The sequence below is a fragment of the Sebastes fasciatus genome, chromosome 3 (genome assembly GCF_043250625.1).
Source record: "Sebastes fasciatus isolate fSebFas1 chromosome 3, fSebFas1.pri, whole genome shotgun sequence".
NCBI lineage: Eukaryota > Metazoa > Chordata > Actinopteri > Perciformes > Sebastidae > Sebastes > Sebastes fasciatus.
The window spans coordinates 19,501,749-19,520,518 of record NC_133797.1 but is presented as its reverse complement, the minus strand read 5'-3'; the positions used below and the strand labels follow the sequence as shown (position 1 = coordinate 19,520,518).

At 39.2% G+C, this 18,770-nt stretch overlaps 1 protein-coding gene across 5 annotated transcripts in view; it reads right to left on the bottom strand.

The window, feature by feature from the left end:
- dclk2a (doublecortin-like kinase 2a) overlaps positions 1-17,634 on the bottom strand; it is a 53,912-nt gene extending 36,278 nt beyond the window's left edge. For 2 of the 5 annotated variants that reach the window (XM_074629427.1, XM_074629429.1), the window contains exons 1-2: positions 16,700-17,631; positions 8,057-8,394 (exon numbers count right to left, since the gene is read on the bottom strand). In XM_074629427.1, coding sequence (XP_074485528.1) covers positions 8,057-8,394; positions 16,700-17,108 — 747 coding nt within the window. In that variant the 5' untranslated portion in view covers positions 17,109-17,631. Of the gene's footprint in view, positions 1-8,056; positions 8,395-16,699 lie in introns of all 5 variants that reach the window. The other 3 variants (XR_012593255.1, XM_074629428.1, XM_074629425.1) reach the window with 3 other exon arrangements.
- Between the last annotated feature and the right edge of the window lie 1,136 nt (positions 17,635-18,770).

Below are 18,770 nucleotides of genomic sequence, written 5' to 3'. Positions count from 1 at the left end.
ATGGCAAATAGAAGTGGTTGTCAGCTACTCTGCACAGTTTGATAAATAGTCGGGTGGTGAGAAGGGGGGCAGAGAAAGGTGGAGGAAAACAGGCACTAGGGGTTGAGAAACAAGCTTGGTGACGATTCACCCTCCCTCTTTGTGGCAACCACCCTCTTCTTCTGCCCTTCTCACCTTCTGTCTTCTCAGCCAACTACTCTGAGCTGATGGCAGTCTTGATGTAGCGAGGTGAAGCCAGGTCAGTAGCAGCTTATTGGTGGTGCTCAGCAGTCACACAGGATAATCTAGTTGAGGGGTTAAGGTGCCAGAATACGCCGTCAGAACTGCTTGTCAATACCCCACACCTTTCTAACGTCAGATTGGTGAGGCCATGTCTGAATTTCCAAAACCATCAATGTGACATTTACACCCACCTCACGCCAGCTGTGCAAAGGTGAGAAAAGAGCCAGGGTTTGAACTTCTCACCTTCTGTTTTTATCACATGGACCTTCTCTTTGTCACCATTTCTACAGTCCCCTTGAATCATTTCTAAACGATTTCTACATTAAAAAAAAGACAACTTAGCAAGTACTGGACCGCTAACTGTTCCCCGAATTAATGAATGCATCGATTAGACAATACAAAAAGGGGAAATCTTATTTTCCGCCTGCCGAGTCAGCTTTGAGATGTAAAACAGGGTTTTTTCTCAAAAGCAGCAGCTGATTCTGTTGGCCCTGATAACCAAGATCTACAATTAACATTCAGTGAAGAGCATCTCTGAATCGAGGCTGGAGAGTGGACAGAGACGTATTGTGCAAGCACGCTCACGCAACACACACACAAACACACAAACACACACACACCTGACAGCTGCACTTTAACCCTCCCTTCCAGCTTATAGGTCTAATTATCCGGTGGTGGCCAGGGCCCCAGCGGGGGGCCTCTGAGTGCGTGTGTGTGTGTGTGTGTTCATCAGCGGGAGGGGGCAGGCCGGGTGGCTTGGACCTGTGATTTGATTTTGGAGGAGCAGATGGCAGGCTGCTGCTGGAAGGCATTTGGAGCGTGTTTGTGTTTATGGGTGCATGAGTGACTGAGTGAACAGCCTTACTTTTTAGGAGTAAAAGTAAAGCTTTTTTATAGAATCTATGGGGCTTTGTTCAAACTGGTGTGTTAACATCTGATGCTCATTTAAGGAACTGCTAATATATTTGATAATATACACCTAAAAATCAAAGATGAACACTACTTTTGATAATAGAACACACTAGCTAGGTAGTAGGGGTGTAAGAAAATATTGAAAATATTGAATATTGCGATATTATGTTTTGTGATACTGTATCGATTCTCAAAAACACTATTGATTTTTAATTAATAGTTTACATGCAGTCAATACTTTATTTCATTCGCAAAAATATGCGCCCTCTCAGTGTAGTGCTATGATGCTGGATGTTACAGGGACTGTGATAAATAACAATGTTCTAATTCCATAAAAAAAAGTAAATATTATATAAATAAAATTAGATTTAAAAAAATGGCAATATATCTCAATATATTGAATCGTAACCCCTGTATCATGATACGTATCATATCGCTAGAGTTGTGCCAATACACATCCCCACTACATAGTATTTCAAGCATTATTTCATGATTAGTGAACACTTATGAATACAGTTACTGTATATTTCCTATTGCTTTACTTTTAATATAATGCATTTCTGTCATGTGGGTAAAACTACAGCCTCCAAAATGACCATAAAGTCGAAGCAACACCTCTAACAAAAACACAAAACTCGATGGAGTCTATGCCTCGCCTCCAGTCTAGTGTACTGTATGCTATTCTACTCTGGATTTGTTGAAATAGATATTGATCTCCTGGTCTGACTTGACAGTTTGAAGGCAAACCAGCTTCCCAAAATTACCGTGTTCTTTTAATAGGAACTGACATTAGGAAATGCCCTCCTTCACTACAGCCAAGGTATTGGATTATGTTTTTAGATAGACAGATAGATAGATAGTAACTTTATTGATCTCGGGGGGAAATTCAAGTTTCCAGCATCTCAGTTCCATCGTGCAAACATATTAGTAAAAAGGCACAAGTAAGTAGTGAAAGTATAAAAAAATATACCAGATATAAAAATACCAGATGAAGAAAACTGTTAAAACTGAATATAGTGCAGGGTAACAACGGAGATACAGGACTATTAAAAAAAGTGAATATAGTGCAAAAAGTGATATAGTGCTGGATAATAAAATATAGGAGATATAGAGACCAGGGGGATTAAGAAATGTCAAATATGGAATATAATGCGGGATAAGAACTGAGGTAGAGAGTTTTTTAAGTGCAGAATAAAGCTGTACATCTACAGAGTAGAGCGGTTTGTGGTACACCGACACTGATCGATGCAATGTAAAAACAGGACACAAAACTTATGGGTTAAGGTGCATGTTGTCCCTGCCCAATGATACCTATGTCAAGTTAAATAAATCATTTAAATACTCAGCGGATTAGCAGAAAAATGCATCGTCACAACGCTGAAAATATTTTCTTAGCTAATGAAAAGTTGATGTTTTGGAGATATGTAGATGATTTTCACAGGATAGCGATGATGTGGGAAACGTCCTTTAGTTTGTCTAACCGCCAGCATGGCCCCACTCAGGAGGTGAAAAGAGGCTTAACAAGGTAGAGAGGCTGCACGACAGAGGGATCCAAATAAATCAAGCTGTCAGATTATTGAGACATGTTTGGTCTGTGTTACCTCCTCTTCAAGCAGATGGGGGGCAGAGGACATGAAAAGGGTGAAAAGATTAAAGCTAATGCTTTTCCATTAAATTTTCTAAGTAGGCAGAATTTAGAAATGACGATTATGTTGTCAGATACAACTTTATTTTGCACAGGGGAATGTAAAAGCTTCAGTCCATGTTAAAGAAAGCACCTAATGACTTTGACATTCAAACTGGATTGACTCCTATTATCATGGACAGGATACTGTCAGGTGTCCAGCTCTGGTCTCAGGATCACGTTACAGGCTTAATGCGTTAAACCTCTGAATTAGACTCTTAATTCAATTCTGAGACAGTCATGTTGAGGCCAAGAGAGTAAAACGAGTCTTTGTAAGTAGCGAATCAGACTTTATGGCAAGAACACACTCACTGTCTTTCCAATGGCTGACTGCTGCTGATGCTATGTGGCTGTTGCTCCAAACAGACATAGAAACGTTCAAGTGAAGGCTATATGACACAGAATTCAACAAAACAATTGTAAATTTTTAATATTTATGACACTATATCGCTTTCAAGAAGGCCTGTTCTTGGTTTTACTCAGCAAACCCTATTCAGGTTAAATGACAGTTGAAAAACTAGAACATAAATTTGATTTCTCAAACGCAGGCCCAACCAAATTATACTGGCATTGTCTATAAAGACAAGATATAGATGAAAACAATACAAGTGAAGCTTAATGCTTCAAATTGAATGCATTTAAAACAATGCTTTCCTTGTCTGACTGTGACGTCCTAAATATACGGAAACAACTGGAGTGCACCACTTGAGGATGGCTGCATCTATTGTGTTCTCTACTGTATATTGATTTAATGGAAATGTTATTTTTTTTTTTGGGGGGCATTTTTCCATTTTTATGACAGGACAGTGGATAGAGTCTTGAAAGGGGGGAGAGAGAGAGAGTGGATGCGGAAAGGGCCACAGGCCGGATTCGAACCCGGGCCCGATTTAATGGAAATGAACAAAACCTTATCATCTTTGCTGACAATGTTGTTTTAGCCTCAAACAAGTAAACATTAACCTCTACGATTGATGGTTTGAAATGGGAACTGTTAAATTTGATCCAAAACACATTTCTGTAGAGGACTTGAGCGTTTGGTGACAAGGATCAGTGTGTAACAATTAGAGGGATCTATTTGCAGAAATGGAATATATTATTAAGTATGTTTTCTTTAGTGTATAATCACCTAATATAAGAATCGTTGGGTTTTCGTTACTTGCCGTTTATATCTGCGTAGAGAGCGGGTCCTCTCCACGGAGTCCGCCATGTTGCACCGCCATGTTTCAACAGTAGCCCAGAACAGACAAACCAAACTCTCCCCAAACTTTTCCAGCTTGGGGAGTCGATAACGTTACTCGCTCCCATTGTCGCCGCCGCTCTCTCTCTCTCTCTTGCTTCACAACTCACTTCCCACGTACACATAATACACTCTATGCACTGGCTCTGCTCCAAATGACCGACGCTACTCTTACAACAAATGGCTCTAGACATTTTCGTGTCGGCCACTGTAGCTCTCTTACACGCTTGGCACACGGGAGAGGCTTCAGTTGGTTGCAATCTCTTCACCTCACCGCTAGATACTGCCAGATCCTACACACACTGGACCTTTAAATAAGAAACTCTGGTGTCCTTTAGCATTCATCTGATGGCGGAGAACTTTACAGTGATGGATGGGCGGATATCTGCTCCAGCAGAGGGAAGGAATCATCTATCAAAGGAGGCAAAAAAAAAGACTGCTGTAACTAATGGCTGATGTGTTTATCATTTAAAACTCTGTGGTGTATATCAAGTAAGCTAATTGAAACACTTAATCAGCATGACATATGTAACGTGTCATCTGTAATGTATAATCCCAAAAGACGGTATAGTATATGTCCTAAATCACTACTAAAAATGACCAACTTATGATTATAAATACATATAGCTACAAATAAATCAGTTACTGTATTCATTGTAACATAAATGTTGGTGGTTGATGTGTGGTTTGAGATTTTTCTTAAATGAGTTGCAGCTGCTGATCCATTTAGTATCATACTGTAGGCAAAGCTACAACAGTGAGTAATAATGGACAATATGGTGATCTCATGTTGTTCAAACTGGTACAAAACAAAAGATACATGAACCCAAGCTGGGTTAAAGGAGAGGTTCAAAGTAAAACACTCCATGGTAACAGATCTGGAGCTCTCAGTTTTGGCTTTAACTACTAAAAAGAAGCTAAAACTCCCAGAGACTTTATTACCTTTAACAAACTGCCACCGTCTGGCAGACCGTAGCTGCCTGGCCGGGGGGGGGAAACCCTCAAAAGGAGGTTAAAGGAAGGGTGCTCCCTCTCAATCTGTCTAATAATATGCCAGCCTCCTCTCCCTTCAAACGATTAGTCAAATTGTCAACTCAACACAAACTCAACAGCCAGTAAGACAGCATGGACATCACAGATGTATTGCAAGCACCAAAGTTACTGTACTTAAATGCACCCCATAAAGTCCAATGCAACATTCCTCGTGGCATGAAATGCCGGGAAAGAACAGCTGGTCTGCATAGCTGATCCAGTTGGAATTTAGCAAGAGATGGAAATAGAGACACATGAAGGGTTTATGTGACAGATATGGGACTGGATTAATCACAGTGGAGAATCAAACAGGATTCTTACAAGAAGCATTAATGTGTGCAGCTGTGGACGGTGCATTTATTAGAAGATGTTTTATTTTAGTACCAGGTTTCTGAACATATCAATCCCTGACATTATTCGCCATATTAAGTGTGTAAAGCCATGTCTCCCCACTCAACTCTGTTTACTATAAACAAAGATGAAAACTTAGATGTCCTCCATATTAATTCAACTGAGTAGCAGCAGATCTAACTGTTAGCTATTGGCTAAAGGCTTATGGATCTCATCTGATCTCCACCTCAGATCAGACATGAAGAAACTAAGCTAAGATAATGTAAATAAAGATGATATACTGCATACTATTATATAATCCTAAGAGTCATTAGAGACTGTGTTCCTGTACAGTGCTGGCTGGACAGAAAGGATACTGGGCCAGCCCTGTCAGAGGTGAAAGGGATCACTGTTGTCGTGAGTCATTAGTCAAGACTGTGCGGCCTAGAACGATTCCTTTCTTCTACAGGAAGCTGAAGTCAGCTGGTTTGTTTGTCAGACTTTGAATGTTTAAACATGTGACAAGAGATTGTTCCTTCTCACATCTTATGGTTAAAGCCTCATGTCAACTGTAGCTTATAACTCAGTAAATTCGGTTGTTAGTGGTTTTAAACTAATTACACTTTAACCCTAAAGCCCAATTGGGATCATTAATAATGAAATCAGGTTATTTCATCAATAATAAACATCTCTCCATCTGTGGAATTGACGATTAAAAAAATGCAGCAGTTAAATCCCATTGAAAGTGAAATGATATTTGAGCTCCTATATAAAAGCAACATAGCTGATAAAATATCCACTCGCTAAAAAGTTCTTTCCAGGCAACCACTTTTTCTTGATTTTATGAATAAACAAGACATCATTTGTGCAAATACAGCTGTGTTTACAGCGAGGCAGAGCAAGGACACTACCCTCATAAAAAAACGTGTGTGGACGAAAACACACACGAGTCCACTGATATGAAAAGTTTCAAGAAATGTTCCAATGATGTGAAGTGTGTCACAGTTTGCTGCATCTAAAGTAAAACAAATCAGAAGTCATTTAATTTGAAGGCAGCTGCCTGACATATGGGAGCAATCTTTGATTTTGACTTTGAGTAGTACAGTCTATTTTCTTTCATTTGAATAAAAGACCAAAACTATTTTATTATTCACTCACTAATCTAGATAAAGTCATTCATGTATTTGATGTTCTTGATGATGACATTTACGCAACCTTCAACCTTTAGGGGGTCTATTTAAGTCATTTGTTTAACTTCAGAAACTGGTGAAAATCACATCAATTTATCTCTGCACCTATCAGTTTGGAATTACTTTTACATTTTTAAAATAAAATTCTGACCCAAAAATATGATGCCGACATCTTAACTGCATTTCAGTCCTCGCACAGTCTCACACAAGCCCTCAATCCTCCCAAATGTTTAAGATGTAAAGTGAGCAGGCTTTTGCATTCAAGCTCCTGTCAAGCTTTGAAAAAAAAAAAAAAAGAACTTCATGGACCTTACTTTAGTGACTTAATCCCATTTTTCCTTATCCCATATCTTTATTTCTAGTTTATTTTGATCATATACTTTTGTTTGGTTACTTATTTTAAACCACTTTACCAATATGAAGTTAAATAATTCTGTGAGATGAGAGTTAAAACTATATAATTAAAAAGAATGATATAAGACTTCTCCCGGATGAGACAACGTCATATAAATCTTGTTGATAAGGGGCACCATGTGTTCAAGCCCACCTCATGTCATAACACCAGGGACCCTCAATGTGAATTTCAGATGGAAATATTACTATATATGTGTCCCAGATGGATAGGATTAAAGCAAAACCAGTCTCAAATGGCTTAATACGGGGGAGGGTGGGTATGAGGGTAGGGAGGAAACTATACTGATGGATATGGCAAAAAAGCCTGAACTATTAAGTGCATTCATTAGTGCCTTGTTGAAATAATCGTGGCGTGTAATTATGTATGGATGATTAAATGGGATGTAATTACCTAGACTGCTGACACAGCTGAAGCCTATAAATCACAGCGCTTTTTGGAGATAAAACCTTTGGCTAAAAAGCTCAGCCTAGCAGTTCCATCTGGTTTTCATATGCACATCCTCCAATCTCATCTCACTGAAAACAATACAGTTAACTCTTTCCAACTGTCACGTTATGTAATTTTAGTCAATGAGTTCATGGATATTGGCAAGGGTGACAGGAGTGCACGAGTTCGCTTGGTGGTTACCAGAGCTGCAATTATCACACAGTCCTTTAAACTTAAAGAGGACCTCTTATGCTTATTTTCGGGGGCATATTTGTATTTTGGGTTTTCTACTAGTACATGTTTACATGCTTTAATGTTCAAAAAACACTACATTTCTCTCATACCGGCTGTGCTGCAGGACCTCTTTTCACCCTCTGTCTGAACTCCTGCCCTTCCTCCAGAAATGCACAGTCTGCTCTGACTGGTCAGCTGAACCAAACTCTTCGGACTCCGCTCCAGCTCCGCTCAAACTAGCTTTGTTTGAGGACACCAAACTAGCCACTAGGCAGGTATTATGCAAATGTGTGAAACTATAACTAACACAGTAAAGGAAAGGGAAAAAGCACAAAAGCATAAAAGGTTATCTTTAAACATCATAACAGACTCACCTGCTTGCCCTCCAAAGTGTACAGTCTCCTCACAACTCCGGAGTCCAACTTGATTGCATCTGTGATATCGGTGAGCACCTGATCGAAGGAGTGTGCCGTCTTTTTGTTGAGCAGTATCCGTACTGCCTTGCGGGGTTTGACACCGCTGCGGATGACTGTGACTAGTTTGGGTTTGATGAAGTCCTTGGCCCCGTGCAGCAGCTCGTTCTTCAGCGGGATGAGAGAGGAGAGGGAGCGCGATGTGCCGGTCTTGCAGCCCACCGACCAGTTGGGGTTGACGTTCTTGGTGTAGTCCACACGTCGGAAGGGCTCATTTGAGGCACACACATAGCTCTCACCTGGAGAAGGAAATAAGTTGGTAGAATTGACAGTCAAAACATGGATCATCCAAACTGTATCCACATCTAAGAAATACTAAAAAAAATATTTTAAAGGGGACCTATTATGCTTATGTTCAGGTTCATACTTGTATTTGGGGTTTCTACTAGAACATGTTTACATGCTTTAATGTTCAAAAAACACTTTATTTTTCTCATAGCGGCTGTGCTGCAGCACCTCTTTTCACCCTCTGCCTGAAACGCTGTTTGAGCTCCTACCCAGTCTGCTCTGATTTGTCAGCTGACCCACTCTGTTGTGATTGGTCAACCGAACCAAACTCATCGGACTCTGCTCCAGCTCCACTCTAACTAGCTTTGTTTGACGCGGTGCCAAACTAGCCACTAGGCAAAGTGTTACTTGGTGACATCACCACGTTACAGAAAAAAAGGCAGGACTTCAAGTGAGGTGTTTCAGGAGCAGTGTTTCTGTTGGGGAGAGTAACTCCCTTTGGCGTGGACTGTGAGATTTGCAGACCTTTAACATGTACAAAAAACTATATAACACACTAAGGAAATGGAAAAAGCACAAAAGCTTAATAGGTCCCCTTTTAATGAAATATTGTCACACACGTGTAATACATCAGAATCCACCTGACTCGTTCGGTATGTACCATAAAATACTGCGTCCACATGGCATTAGAAGAATCAGTGGAACAACAAAGAGTTAACATTCCTGAGTTGAAACAAAAAGACACATTGAGAGGCCAGGCCAGTGTAACGCTGTCCTCTCTCCCTTTCAGCTGTTGAGCTGCAGCGATGGCCTCCCTCCAAAGCAAAGCATTTTGTTTTATCTGCCGGCATTCCAGTCCAACAGTTAACACGCAAATGTTTCCCCTTAAGAACAAAGTCATGTGACAAGTACAGGGGCCTGGCCGATAAATGTAAACCAAAGCAAGAATGTCTGGTGATTGTTTTGAAGGCCGAGTGTTGGATGAGAAACTCAATGCCGTTCTGTTCCACTCTGAGTAACGGAGAGAGAAAGTGACAGATACTTTCTGTTCATGCTACACTCATCATAGAGTTATTTAAGTGTCCATGAACCAAAATCAATTTGTGCTTAACAGACACTGTGCAAAACTATACTTTACATACTGTAAACTATGTTCTAGCAAATATCCACTGTCTTTCAGTGAAGAAAGACAGGGCTAGAGAAAAAAGATCACAGAATGTCTCATCAAAGCCATCAAAGAGAGGAAACATGTCTGTATCTCTGCATCTCTGGGTCATTAGTAGAACTGTGTAGCACTGAGAGTGGCCAGGGAGCAAAAAACAAATGCTAGTTTATAAACTGTATAAAATATAATCCTATAGAGTGGTGCAGGAATCAGCACTTACGGTTCATTCGTTCATTTGTGAAGATTATCTTACGTAAAACAAAATGTGTAAGTATCATAAAAGTTTTCGCCACAGAGGTTATTTTCTGCAATAATCCAAAACCCAATGGAAAAATCCCATTGGCTTTTTGTCGAGGGGACCCATGCGATTCTAACTTCCAAAAGGTTGCTGTTTCAGTATCTTTTGGTAAACACTTTTTACAGACAGTATCAAATCCAAGCTGTGATATTTTGGTTATCTGATGTGTGTCAGGACAAACGAACGGAGCTGCAGTGAAAGAAGGCCATATGAGACGGTGACTCCCACGATACCTGGTTTTATTAAGCTTGCTAATTAACCAAAGGCTAATTAAAAGGCTGGGCCACAGCTGGGGGGGCTGAGCTTTGGCTAAAAAACTAAAACAAAATATAACTGGGGCTGTCATTCAGCTTCGGGACAATGACAGAATGCTAAAATGCCCTCCTCAGATGGTGACTGGTGACAGCCTATTCCCTGAGGTGCAGGGATCTCAGGTGCAACATCCCTCGGTGATGTGAGGGGAGCCCCAACCAGCCGCCACTGGCTGCTGTCCTCATGTGGACGACAGATGAGGTCAGCCTTAACGGAGCTGTCTAACCAGTCCAGCAGCTTTTACTGCAGTGGTCTCACAGCTGTCACCAGTCCAAAACCCACGCGATGGCAATAAATGGAAACCATAAAACAGTGTTAATATTAAGGTAATATAAAACAATGAAGTAAACCCATGATCCAGTGGTATTCTCAGCATGCATGGCCTTCTATTTTGCTGACATAGTATTCACCACTTAAAAGGAATTGGACCAGTACGTCCAGCACACTATTGGTTTCCCTGGGCAGACATAACACCTTATAGGTGGGGAAATTTGAAATGTTTAATGATCTTAATCTGTTTCTAAGCTAAATTTATACCAAAAGTCTAATTTGTTAATGTCCTGTTTGTTCTTCTATCCAACAAACCCCTTTTAATCGTGTTTAGTGATCACATAGTGACTAAATACAGTATATATACTGTAGGCCTAGTACTACCAAGACACAGAGGACCATCTACCCATCAAGCATACATTCATGAAGCAGCTCAGTGTTGTAGCCTGGAGCCATACATCATGAGCCGCAACAAATTAGACATTTAAAAATATTCATGAATAAGTGTCTCCTAAAACTGTGAATTTATTAATCACAGATAATTTAAATCAAAATGGTTTTAAACTGAAATTCTCCAAGCAACAATATAAAATCTTAGTTATTCACAAGATTTGAACAATTCAATAAAATCGTGATTTTATAAAGACAATAAAAAACGGATTTTTACACATTTTAGGTGAGTATTTTCCTTATAAAAGTTGGTTTTAATTCAGCTGCAAGATTTTAACAATCTGCAAGGCACTATAACAACAATACTGATATAGGAGCAAAGACCATAACAACGTAGAGTCTAGTTATTAGTGACAACACTGAGCTCAATGCTAGAGTAGAGCAGCAATCCAGTCGGACAGTGAGAAACATTATGGATCTCACATGGGTCGAGACGCTTCCTCGATTTTACACAGAGATCAATTTTCCAGTCACGAGGAGTACTACTCAGCCTGTGAAAACAGTTGTATAACGTCTTCTGTGGCTCTAAAGGGACCTTTTAAAAGTCTGAGGAAATAACCTTGATGATGTCATCATGGTTACGTTGGCATAGGCTTGGAAACTTAAAATGTATTACAGAAAGCCTGCATAACAAACTGGGGGCATTCACCAAATAATATGCTAATGGATGCATTATGATAAATGTTTTTGGAGCTTGACATATACTAAGGACTAAAAATCTGAATATCTTGGTCTCTGTTTTTTTTTCTTTTCCTGTGAGTCACCAAACTTAATAAAAGTGCAGCACTAAGCTACTGTAAATCACTGGAGTACCTCTCTAATGGCTGCATTGCATTGGAAAAAGTTGTGTTCATACTTCTTTCTATTTATTTATTTTTCTCTAGATAGGTCACCAAGAAATTTACCATTTTTAGAATGAGTTCATGAATTCAATTATATGAGTTAATTTAGTTGAAAACTACCAAAAAAGTAAATAAAATAAATCTAATCTTGTGTTTTTCTGCCTTCATATATTCGTACACTTTCAACCTTAATTTCACCAGTTGGTGCTAATAAACACCTTGGCTTGCACACTCACCATTGTCCCAACTAGAATCCCTATGTCAGCATGTTACACATCCACATAGTAAACTACAAAGCTCTTTCTAAACCCAGTTCAGTATCTGCTACCTCTGAGTAGTTTTCCACTAGCACAGCAGTTCAATAGGATTCTTCCATGGGCTCAGGTCAGTCCCATTTAGCCGCGCTTAACCATGATGACATGCATTTCCACTACTGACCCTCAGCAGAGGACAGCCATGCCTAGCCAGGCTGCTGTGGTCCTGATGGTAGCCCATTAGCTGTGTTCTCAGTGGCTGAACTCAAGTGTCTGTGTTCAAAACTAGAGAGAAAGCTTGGTGTTTAAAAGTCTCTCGTTTTCCAGCTTGCTGTACTTTTGTAGCTTCTACCTGAATCTCCATGGCTTGAGTTTAGTTTAACTACTGTGTTAGTATTTTCAGATTTCAGATTATTTTATTGTTTACCATCGCTTTCAGTCGTACTGGAGCTGCGTTAAGTTACTGCTGATGCAAACCGAACCTTACATTAAACGCTTTCCACTAGTAAACCAAACCGGGATGCTTTTATTGTGAAGAATTCTTGTAGGAAATGCAATGTGTTTGTCACCAAAATAGGGTGCTATTCTTCAATAAAAATGGGTCTAATCAACAGCATTTGGACCTATTCTACACTATTTGGTCAGCAGATTAGTTTTAAATATTCCAGGGAGGAATATTACAAATAGAAACCGCCACAATGAGCTGAAAAGGGGCTCTTACTGTGATTTGTGACAAGAACACCTCCAACATGTCTTCGAGGTAAACAACTTTACCTTGCTGTGCTGTGGAACAACACTTGCACCGGTGCTGCTCGACTGCTCGCATGTGGACGACATGCAGCGCCGACTACCTCCCCTACTATGGAAAAACCCTACTAGTTGACTGGTTGGCTCAGTAATCCCATCCAGCCATAAGGGACACATATGTGAACGTAGCTTATTGGGTTTCCACACAAAAGAGCCCCAGCAGGCCTCAATCAATGGAGGCAGCTACTGCTGAGCTGTGCAGTAATGTTCCCTCTCTGTCCATTAGATGGGTGAGTAAACAAGGACAAGACACTGGTGCTCGGCCCACCTGCAGTGCATCGCACATCGGAGTTTACACAAATCACAAAAACACTTTCCCTCCCACTTACCCCTCATGTTATCATGCCATGCAGATAGTTTGGCTATTTTGCTGAGGTTTTTAGATATCTTTCAAGATAGATATCTACAATTGGATTGAATGGAATTCAAATTGAGGTGCTTCGTCACAGTATAAACACAAAGTCCCAGTTTCTCCTTAGCAGTATTTTGTAATGAAGGTCAGAAATGGCTAAAACTGTGAGGTCAGTGAATTATCCAAAGCAACTGGGACATTGTTTCTTGAAAAAAACATATTGTTGCTGATTATTTTAAAAGGTTATTTCTCAATGCTTTAAGCATGATAAAGGAAATTCCATTCACCCTTCTGCAAACTTCTTCTGTAAAACACCCCTACTGGGATTCTTCAGGAGAACCAAGTCTCATGCTGTGTTCGTGTCATATGGTCGATGGGAAAAGTTCCCTTGTTTATGACTTGCATAAATCATCAGAAATATGATGATGGTTGTGTGGTTGCAAAGTTGGTAGTGTGAGGGTTAATAATTTTGTGCATTGACTAGGGCTGTGTATTGGCAAGAATCTGGCGATACGATACGTATCATGATGCAGGGGTTACGATTCAATATATTGCAATATATTGCGATAAGTATAAAGAACAGACCACCATATGAACACCAATCAGAACAGATCACCGTAGCATCCAACATCATAGCACTACTTTGAGAGGGCACATCTCTTTGCCAATGAAATTAAGTATGACTGAGTTAATAAAAACTGTTAATTAAAAATCTATAGTGTTTTTGAGAATCAATACAGTATCACAAAACATAATATCGTGATACTCGATATTTTCTTACATCCCTAGCATTGAAAATATAACACTATACATTAAATTTGGTTCCAGTCACCTTTAACGATGGACTGGCTGATGTGAGACGTCCATCGGAAAGGCACTTTTGAATTATTATGTGCCAAGTTGGATATATATTGAATCTTTCAGAAATGATGAGTTTCCTACTTTCCCAGTTTCCACAAATTGGATGTTGATGTGAACGACATTTACAAGTCGAAAATTGGTAATTACACTAACTTTGATATGACATTAATACGGTATCAGCTGCACATCTCAAACTCTAGATTTAAAAATAATAATCTGCATTGCTAGTCAATATGTTCAATAAAAATTTATCTTTTTGTGATCTGACCCATTAAAAACAAAGAAAAGGCCGACAAAATGAGTTGTTGAAGCATCAGTAGTACTCTCCTGTACATGTAAGTGCAAAAGTACAGTAGCAAGAAGGCTCTGCATCAGATCCAATGCACCAAAACAACTTTTGCTCAAATTGCCAAACTAGTGATGCTACAGAATTCAGATCAGGCGCTGGCCTAAATCCTCCCTGGTCACTCAGGGGATGGGGAAATGAGTGTAGCACAGAGTCTAAAGTTTTAGGAGGATGTGAGACGAAAATAGATCAGTATACGAGAATAATGACTGCAGTAAGAGGTCAGTGGATCCTGAGCGTGTGCGGCAGAGCCGAAACCTCTCGTGTTGAAAGAGGATTGCAGGCAGGTCACAATGCAGACAGACACACACCAGGGTTGAACATGAAGATTAACCCATAACTGAGAGGTCACTGTCGCTGCAGGGTGAATAACTCTGCAGGAAAGTGAAAGGGGAGGAGAAGATTGTGTTCCATTCGTGTCAGCAGTGTGCATCTGCTTTTGACACCATGTTTTAAAACTTTAAAATATTAGAGTTAACTTGTATGCTAATGCAAGCCAAATTTGTTTATGAACACCCGTTGGTCCTCTAGCTCCAACTGATCTTATGTGCATGTAGGAGACAGTTATAAGGGGATATTAAGTTTAAGATTCCACCTTTAGTTTATAAACGATGACTTAATCATATTTTGCACATTTTTAAATCACATTTCCAGCATTAAACCTTGTTTTATTACCTCTACACTGAAAGCAATGAATAGATACTGGATGGGGGAGAGAAACCTCCATCTTTCAAGCCCCAAGGGTGAGATCAATTTAAAAGAGCAGCTGATGGACCCTACAACAACATGCACATTCATCACACATTCATTCCCAGGCAGCAATGCACTTAAAGCTACACAAGGCACTTTCAAGCCAACACAACTCAGCTTACAAATACATGTTACAGAGGGGGAGAGAGTAAAAGAGTCCAGCTGAGATCAATGGAACACTGAGTCACATTAGCTCTGTGCAGAACTAGAGCTGCACTGAGGAGGGGTCTGCTTGTCTGCATTGCACGGCACTGGGTCAAACATGTCAGAACAGTTATGTCAATGATGCAAATGATGCAAGGGGGAGCTCTGCATTGCATCCATTATACTGTAATGTCCTCCAGAGATAATTGAAGTACAGTAGATCTCTGCTCACACAGGAGAAGGAACATTTTGTCTTGGCAGAGAAAACTTTCCTGATTGGCAACATATAGAAATTCACAAAGTAAACATCAAAGAGGTGCCAGCTCTTAACAATATCAATATGTTCTGAGTGACCTTTTAAACTTCTGGCATAACTTGCCTGAGGCTATATTATAGTGTATATTTGCATGGGCCATTTAGTCAAACACTCAAGGCAAAAAACCTAGCTTTTTATAAAATATCAATAGCATGTCTGGATCAATGCACTTTATCATCAATATATTGAATTATTGAGCCTCTTTCATGATTTGTGGTCACAATGAGGTGCTTGTTATACACAAATATGGTAACTGCTAAAACAGAACATCACAGAACATATCAATAATAATAGAAGTGGTATATTAGTGTACATTTGCATGGGCCATTTAGTCAAACACTCAAGGCAAAAACCCAGCTTTTATAAAAAATCAATCACACACATACACAGTTATAGTTTTTTTCTTTATTATTGTTATTATTTACTTATTTATTTATCTCACTTATTATTGTAAGTGTTGGTATTATTATTCATATTATTAATTAATGTTTATATGTTTATGTTTATATATATATATATATATATATATATATATATATATTACACATTTATTATCTTTTTGTTGTTTTTGCTCCCCCTATGCTCTACACATAAAAGGAAGGATGTCTGTATGTGTTTAAGAGTAGATATATGTCAAATATGACCATCTAGCCTCATTCAATGCCAAACACACACCCATTATCCACATCACACACACACAGACACACTTCAACCTGCTTTTATCCCCTTGTATTGTCTTAGTTTTGTTTTGTACTTTGTTATTTGTCTTTCTCTGTATAATGTATTTTGGTCTTTTTTATATATGTCCCTGCACATGTCTTAACTTGTTTTGTAATCACTTTATAAACACAATAAAAAAAAAAAAAAAATTAAAAAAAACAGTAGTATGTCTGGATCAATGCACTTTATCATCAATATATTGGATTATTGAGCCTCTTTCATGATTTGTGGCTGAGTGAACTTTTTAACTTCTGGCATAACTTGCCTGGAGGCTATATATTACTCAAGGCAAAAACCTGTATTTTATAAAAAATCAATAGCATGTCTGGATCAATGGATCAATGATCAATGCACTTCATCATCAATATATTGGATTATTGAGCCTCTTTCATGATTTGTGGTCACATGGAGGTGGCTGTTATACCTTACCCTCTACTAAATCATCCAGGCTGCTGATCCTCCTGCCTCCATCCAGCGCGTATAACGTCCGGACTCCTTGAGGAAGGTTCACATTGTCCGACAGAGACCTGGTGAGCTCCATGAGCAGAGCATCCAGAGACCTGAACCGGTCACCAGACACGGCATACACTAGACCTTTAAAATACCTGTCTCCATTACGATAAAAGCGCACTTTTCTAGCTTTCTTCTCGGTGGTGAGAGACTGCAGAGTGCGTGTGCGGTAGAAACTACAGTGCGCACTGTGAGCCGGACTGGGGACCAGACCGGTTCCTCTGGATCCACCAGACTGGGACCCGGAGACAGAGTTGGTCCTCGGTGTCTTCTGAGGCTTCTCTCGCTCCTCAAAGTGTTCAAATTCAATACTTCTGCTCAACGACATGTTGTGTGTGCTCCTTTTTCTTCCTCTTTTAAACGAAATCCAGAAAAAAAGAACTTTTCTTCTCCAGAGTGCTGCAAAATGAGATGTGCGTCCTCAGCCGGATGAAGGAGGACTGAGATTGGGATGATTGGATACACGTGTGCGTCTCCAATCGGACACTTGCTGCACCAAATGCTACAACACAGCTCCCATAATAAGAAGAAGCAAGTCGAGAAATAACATTGAAGTCCACAGAAAAATCAATTCCTCCCTGAATGATCCAATGAATTGATTCTTGTATCTACAATAACTCAGCAGGAGGAGCAATAATCCAAACGCCAGCTCGGGATTATCCGGTTGAAAACGTGTCGAATAAAGAGCAGCTGTGTTTGACAGACATTTCAGTGGACCTGTGCCGGTTGGCTTTCAAACAACGAAGCAATTTTTACAAAACTTGGACGCACAGCACCAAACACCTCCTCTTCTTCCTCCTCCTCCTCACATCCTTCCTCTGACTGGTCGCTCCTCAAGCTGTCAAATCAATGGATAATGAGAGAGGAAGCCCTCCACAGCCTCAGGGTCCTAATGCTCTCTACTGTTCTGCTAATGTATTCACGACCTGGAAACAATGAAGTTTACACTCACTGCCCTTAAGGAGAACACATTGTTACTCCAAGTCCAGTATCCCTTCTGCTGTTAAGCTGCTGAACACAGACCATATACCCATTTTAAATGACTGTTAATTAGAGGAACTTTAAGATATGTTGTATTATATATAGATAGATAGATAGGGGAATTAATACATATGTAAATAAATAAAGAAGCGAACAAAAATATTAATTTATGTCACATTATATCAATTAATTAATGCCTACATTTATTTTTAATATTATTTTTGGTACATTTAAGGGCATATTTATTTATCAAGTCATTTATATATGTATTCTTTTTATATTTTGGCAGGTTCCATCTCCATATATTTCATATCATCGTGAGCTAAAGAAAATACTATACCGTATACTAAAAAAATATTTTTACAGTGTTTGAACAGTCAGTTGATAAGGCAGATGAATCGCACTCAAATCTAAAGATTTGAGTGCGATTTCAGACTTTTTATTTCAGACTTTTTTCAGACTTTATTTTCCAACTTTTTTTTCAGACATTTTTCAGAGTCTTTTTTCCATCATTTTTCAAACTTTATTTTTTAGACTTTTTTTTAGAAATTTTTCAGACTTTATTTTCAGACTTTTTTTCAAGACTTTTTTCAGATTTTTTTTTTTTTTACCTTTGACATTTTACCAGACATTGTTTAGACTTTATTTTCCAAATCTTTTCAAACTTTCTTTTTGAAATATTTTTCAGACATTTTTCAGACTTTATTTCAGAAATTTTTCAGACTTTCTTTTTTATGGGCATTTTTACAGACTTTTTTTTTTTACTGGGGATGAGTTAACCCACTTTTCATCTACAGTAGCCTACTTCCTGAAGCCGGTGCAACAGAAACTAATAAATATATTGTTGTCACATTTTATAAGCACTCATTAGGGACAAGACACTTCATTAAAGGTCAGTAGATCAGTAACTTTTTGACCATAAAATTCACAACAAGTCTAGCATAAAGCTCAGTAAATAATAGATTATCAAAAGACATGCCAGTCAATGTAGGCGAGATACCAGCTGGCT